The following is a 6,000-nucleotide window of genomic DNA, read 5'->3' as shown; positions in this document are numbered from 1 at the left end:
CTTCCCGCAGGTTCTGCGACAGCCCTGGGCCCCCGCGCCGGGCCTCGCTCGGCAGCTCGCCGTCCTGCGCGCTCCTGCCGTGAGACGGACTTCCCGGGCGCCCCTGCCTCCCCGCCCTGCCCGCCGCGGACGCCCCTCCGCCGCCGCCCGCCCGCCGCCTCCCCGGGGGCTCGCCGACCACCCCGCCGGAGCCCGGAGGGGCGGGGGCCGGCGGCCGGAGAGTGACTCCGGGGCGCCCTCCCTCCCCCGCGCCGCCGGGCGCACGCGCAGCAGCCCCAGCCGCCTTTATCCGGTCCGCGATGGCTTCTCTCGCGCCGCACCGTCCTCCTCCCGCACGCGGCTCCCTCCCCGCGCACCCCGGAGCCCCCGGGACCAGCCTCGAGCAGGGCCCCGAGCGGGACTCTCCTTAAACCGGAACGGCAGCAGCCGGACTCGCGCGGGGGAGAAGCAGCGGCAACCGGAAAGAGCTGACGGGTCGCGAGGAGGCGAGCCAGGCCTCAGAGGAAGAGGAAGGCCGGCGCGAGCCGAGGTTTGCCGAAGGCGGCGTTCCGGAGCCGCGCGGGGCGGGGAGGAAGGCCGAGGGTGGGAGAGGAGGGGCGCGGCGGAAACTGCCGAGGTTTGCCGAAGGCCGCGGCGCCCGAGTTGCCCGGATGTAGTTGGTGGAGCGGCAGCGGCGGCACCAGCGGCGGCGGCGGCGGCGGCGGCGGCGGCGGCAGGAGGCGGAGGAGAAGGACCAGGCAGCGGCGGCGACGGGGGGAGGAGGGGAGGAGGCGGCGGAGCAGGAGGAAGAGGAGGCGGAGGAGGCAGTAGCTCTCCGCGGGGCTGAGCCGGACGCGTCTTCTTGCCCCCTCCCCCCGGCTCGCCGCTGCCGCCGTGTAGTTGGCGCCGCTGCCCGGGCTGAGCGTGAGCGTGGTGTCGGCGGAGGGAGATGGCCCGGGAGCGCCGGCGCCAGTAACGGGGAGGTGCTGAGAGTCGCCGAGGGCGCGCCGGGCCCTGGTGCCGGTGCCGCCGCCCGCCCGCCGCCTGCGCGCCCGCCCGCCCGCCCGCCTCTCGCGGCCGCTCTCCCCTCCCCCGACACACACTCACAGGCCGGGCATTGATGGTAATGTATGCGAGGAAACAGCAGAGACTCAGTGATGGGTAAATTGTCTTTTCGTTTCGGGGCCGGGCCGCAGCGCGGGCGGGGGGCGGCGGCGGCGGCGGCGGCGGCGGCGGCGCGAGGGGGGGGGGGCTGTTCCTCCTTATCTGGTGCTGGCCGAGCCGCCATTTTTGTTGTTAACCCTGATCCGGATCGGGCTGGGAGGAGGAGCCGCCGCGCGGGCGGGCGGGCGAGGACGGAGTGAGTGTGGAGGCGGCGGAGGCCGGGTTCTCGGCGTCTGGGCCTCGGTGCCGCCTTTCAGCCGAGTGTGTGTGGTGTGTGTGTGTGTGAGTGTGTGTGGGCTCGTTGCTGGTGCGTTCGGTAGGTCTCCCGCGGGGAGGGGCGCTGGGGGGGCCGCCCCCCCCCCCGCGGCTCCCCGAGGTGTCTTATATCGCCGTCTCTCTTCCTGTTTTTCAGCTGTCACGACCGGAGGGGGGACTCGCAGCCTTACCAGGTACCAGCCGAGGCCGGGGTGGAGGGGTGGGTGGGGGGACGGAGGGGGAAGGGAGGAACTGCTACTCGAGCGCAGGCTTCACAAGTCGCTACAGGCCCTTCGGTGCAACAAATCTGAAACTAGCACCGCGGGTCCCCTGGAAATTTTGTTTGGTTCTCTTAGCGCTCGCCAGCAACGTTTAGTGACTTATTTTGACAGGTGACTGGAGGAAGTTCAGGGTTTTGTGTGGGGTGGTTTTTTTTTTTTTTTTTCCCCTCCTACGGGGGTGAAAAAAAAAAAAAAAAGCATTCCTAGCCAGGAAGGACCTGTCTCGATTATTTCGGTGTGAAGGAATCGATGGGGTGAGGTGATAGGTGACTTCTGAGCCATATTTATTGTATTTGGGAACTTCAGCTTAACACAGTGATACTTAAATTAGACGGGAAGCTTGGGAAGGAACAACTTAATTGGTTTGCGACTCTTATGTGTGTCCTGAACTATTCTCTTCCCCATTTTAATTGTTTTTGGTGCATATAGCTGCTTCCCTAGTGAAGGAGTGCTTTTCGTTTTTTCTAAGAATTGATTGAGAGCTTTGAATACTTGGATAATTCATTTTCTGCTCAGAAGTCTTTTATGGGTAGTTCATTCTAGTAGAGATGGTTCTAGGTAGCTAGGTTTCCTTTTTGTGACTGCGGTTTCTGCATGTAAAGGTTTTAAAAATTGTGATAGAAGTGGGCTCTGTTTTGAGGGGGGAAATCTCGTAAATGGTTGGCAATTATCAGATGACACCAGAAAGGAATACTTTACACATTCTACATTTACTCACTTAAAGGAGTTTCTAAGCTCGTAGTTTTGTTACTGGTTAGCATGAGTTGTTAAAAGCTCAAGTTAAAAACCGGAGGTCCCTTGGTGTGTAAAATGTTGTTCGGTATCTTTGTGTAGTTACAAGATTAAATCCTGTTGAATCTGCTCCTCCGAAACATACTCATTAAATTAACACATAGTAAAAGACTGGTTTATTATCATTGTCTCAAATGTGTTAGAATAAAACTAGATCATTATTTTGAGGGAGTTCCATTAAATTATGTTAGAAATACCCACCAACATTTTTTATACCTTGAAATGATTTTCTATACCTGCAAGAGTAGGTAAGTTAAATGTGAGACATTTTCCTTGAATCAAAAAGTTGGGGAAGCTGATTATTTTTTTTGTAGGTTTGCAGAAACATGCTTATGTTTATGTATACTTGTCTACATATATCAGTTGTAGAACACAAGATTGCACTAGTACTCGAGATGAAACTAGTACACTAGTTTCCACTTTGGATTTAACTCTGTAATTCCCAGAAAAATTTATTAAGGAATTAATGTACCAAGGTGTTTGATTTCTTGTAGTTACAAGATGTTTAATGAAATATTTGGGGTTTTTTAAAGATTTTTTTTTTTTTATATGAGAAGCTCTTAGGCATTTAGGTACTGTCTGAATGACTTAAAGCAGAATTGAAAATGGAAATTCTGATTTTATTAGTACAAGTTCATAAATTGAATATGCCAAATTTTATGATAAAATTCGTTTAGGAAGTTAAGTTTAAAGTTTCAATTCTTTCTCTCTTCTTTTTTGGGGGGGTGATGTTTTACAGGCACTTAAGTATTCATCGAAGAGTCACCCCAGTAGTGGTGATCACAGACATGAAAAAATGCGAGACGCCGCAGATCCTTCACCACCAAATAAAATGTTGCGGAGATCTGATAGTCCTGAAAACAAATATAGTGATGGCACAGGTCACAGTAAGGCCAAAAATGTGCATATTCACAGAGTTAGAGAGAGGGATGGTGGTGAGTAGCTTTTTTGATGAAACTTCTACATGTACTTAACAATAGTTCTCTGTAAAACAGTGGGTGGCAGTGTATTTCCAGCTTTCAGATGTTACCATATGGTTATATCATCAAAATACTTTATTTCTATCAAGTCACTATAGAAGTAAGGTGCTGACCTGTACATCTTAAAATGGATACCAGTGGCTTATAATAAGAGAATGTATTTGAGTATAACTTACCAAATGCTTATTGATGAGAGAAATGTGGGACATTTGTCTAAGAAAATAATTTACGTCTTTTCAAGTAAAGACTTCAGTTTATTTGACTCAGTTTGAGATTCTTGTTGCTGCTTAAATTTATTTTTGTAAGGAGTTCAAATGTGTTTCCTACTGATAAATTTTCAATTTAAAAGCTTAGTATGGTTTTTGAGATCGTTTACAGGTTAAAAAAACCACTTGTGATTATAAAGTTCTTTAGGGTTTTTTTTTTTTTTTTAAATTTTATTTACTTATTCATAGACACAGAGAGAGAGAGGCAGAGACACAGGCAGAGGGAGAGAAGCAGGCTCCATGCAGGGAGCCCGATGTGGACTCGATTCCAGGTCTCCAGATTCACACCCCAGGCTGCAGGCGGCGCCAAACCGCTGCGCCACCGGGGCTGCCCTTCTTTAGGGTTTTTATTTTTAGACCTTTAAAATGTTACTTTCCATATTCTCCAGAATTTTATTAATGTAATTTTTATACTGTATTCATACGAATATTCCAACTTTTTAAAAGTTAGCCTCATTTCTTTTGTATAGTGATGTGTCCTTTCAGTTATTGCCCTGCCTCAAGCTCTTTTGTGGTAGGAGGCTAAGTAGAGAAACTCGGTAACTATTTTCAGATTTAATTTGCCCAGAATTTACCAAAAAATTGGATTTCATTCTAGAGCGTGTATTGAGGCATAAACCATTTTCACTAGGGTAATTAAAATGTTTTTTTTTCCACCATAAAATCTTAAATTGCTTACTAGATAAACATGTTTGAGATACATATATGTACAACAGTGATTGTGCTTTCAGAGGCTTTAAGGAAACTCAAAAGTGCCATGTGGCTTTCTATCAAGGAGGTTTCAGTACTTTGTTCACTTTTTAAAAGTGTCCTGCATTTTCTGGTCCTCTTTCCACCTCTTAGGGTGGAGATCAGCTTTATTCAGTGCAGTCAGATATTTAGAAACATAGGTTTCCTCTGTCCATGGTAACTGGATTGAGGAAATTAATAATAGAAGATTGCATTGAGATGAAAGAATTTAGACATTTACTGGATGAAAGGAGAATAAAGTTCGGTTGAATATAGCTATAGTGTTGTGCTACTTCCGCAGATAAAACTATATTTTGTTTGTAAGTAACCAGTAGTAAGTGGGTTTGGTTATTAAAGTGTTAGAAGCCCTTTGATAGTAAAATTACTTAAACTATTAATACTTTTAATTTTGTGGGTAAAATTTTCCAGTGTTAGATATGGTCTGAGATGATACTATTTCCAGTTACTTTTCTATAGTGGTACTGTTTGCATTATATTGTGCTTTATTTTTAACGTTTTTGTGATTGTGACAAAGTAGGATGTGGTACTTCATCTCCTTACAGATAAGTGTCTTAGGTTCTCTTTTAGTGATTGTGATCTGGTTTAATGTATCCTATATCTCCAAATCCAGGAAGAAGTCAGTTTAGGCACTCTGGGAAAGTTCTGTAAATGCTTTCTAACATTTACAGTTAACCATACCTGAAAATCTCTTTATAGGTCAAATAATCCCAAGACCATTCTGTTACTTACTCATTCAACAAACATGGGGCAACAGTTGTGTGGTATTCCTGGAAGTAAAGATAAAACGTGATCCTGACCTTGAGAAAAGCTAGTTTGAAAGGCTTTTTGACTTGCCAACTAGAGGTGGTTTTAGCTGCTTTTTCTGTACTCCTTTTTTCTTCATTTTGATTTTAATTATGCTTCCTATAAGAACTCTAGATGCTTCTTCTAGGATTTTAATTTTCTTTTTATTTGCATCTGGTTGCTGATGCTTCATTCGTAAGATACTTCTCTGATCTAGTCATTTGCTAAGTTAGGCTGCACTTTCTAATTGGCTTTTTAGCTGTTTATCTTCCTCTGGAGTCTTAATTAATAAAATAACTCATTTCTGTCTACCATTTCTAATATGCCTGACTGCCATATTCCTTTATACTATGTATGAGTATTTATATATTTATATACCATAAAATATGAGATCTCCATTCTGAAGTTTGGAGTGTATTTTTGATGTTAATTCTTTTAAAGATGTGAAGTCGTCATTCTTATTTAATAGATACTTAGTCCTTATATACTGACTACAGGTATTTTTTTATAGTTGATACGTGTTTGAAGCTGAATTTTGAAAGTGCATGTATATAATTTTATTACAGGCATTTGTATTCTTTTAGGTATTTACTTTTAAGTAGATATATATATAAGTATTCGTATATGTAGAGTCAGAACCATTACCCAAAGTCAAACGCACTGAGTTGGATTATCTGCACCTGTATAAAGAAATTTAACAGGTTATGGAGGACACCGGGGTGGCTCAGTCAGTTAAGCATCCAACTCTTG

The 6,000-nt window shown here is 46.0% G+C and overlaps 1 protein-coding gene across 7 annotated transcripts in view; it reads left to right on the top strand.

Moving 5' to 3' along the window:
- Positions 1 to 282: 282 nt before the first annotated feature.
- The window catches only part of WAC (WW domain containing adaptor with coiled-coil), an 82,350-nt gene continuing 76,632 nt past the window's right edge, over positions 283 to 6,000 (top strand). For 2 of the 7 annotated variants that reach the window (XM_055334513.1, XM_055334510.1), the window contains exons 1-3: positions 658 to 1,140; positions 1,556 to 1,592; positions 3,211 to 3,406. In XM_055334513.1, the coding sequence (XP_055190488.1) occupies positions 1,100 to 1,140; positions 1,556 to 1,592; positions 3,211 to 3,406 (274 nt within the window). In that variant the 5' untranslated portion in view covers positions 658 to 1,099. Of the gene's footprint in view, positions 530 to 656; positions 1,141 to 1,555; positions 1,594 to 3,193; positions 3,407 to 6,000 lie in introns of those variants that run through there. The other 5 variants (XM_055334512.1, XM_055334508.1, XM_055334511.1 and 2 more) reach the window with 4 other exon arrangements.

The sequence above is a fragment of the Nyctereutes procyonoides genome, unplaced genomic scaffold, assembly GCF_905146905.1.
Source record: "Nyctereutes procyonoides isolate TBG_1078 unplaced genomic scaffold, NYPRO_anot_genome, whole genome shotgun sequence".
Taxonomy (NCBI): Eukaryota; Metazoa; Chordata; class Mammalia; order Carnivora; family Canidae; genus Nyctereutes; species Nyctereutes procyonoides.
This window is presented reverse-complemented; position numbering and strand designations above follow the sequence as displayed.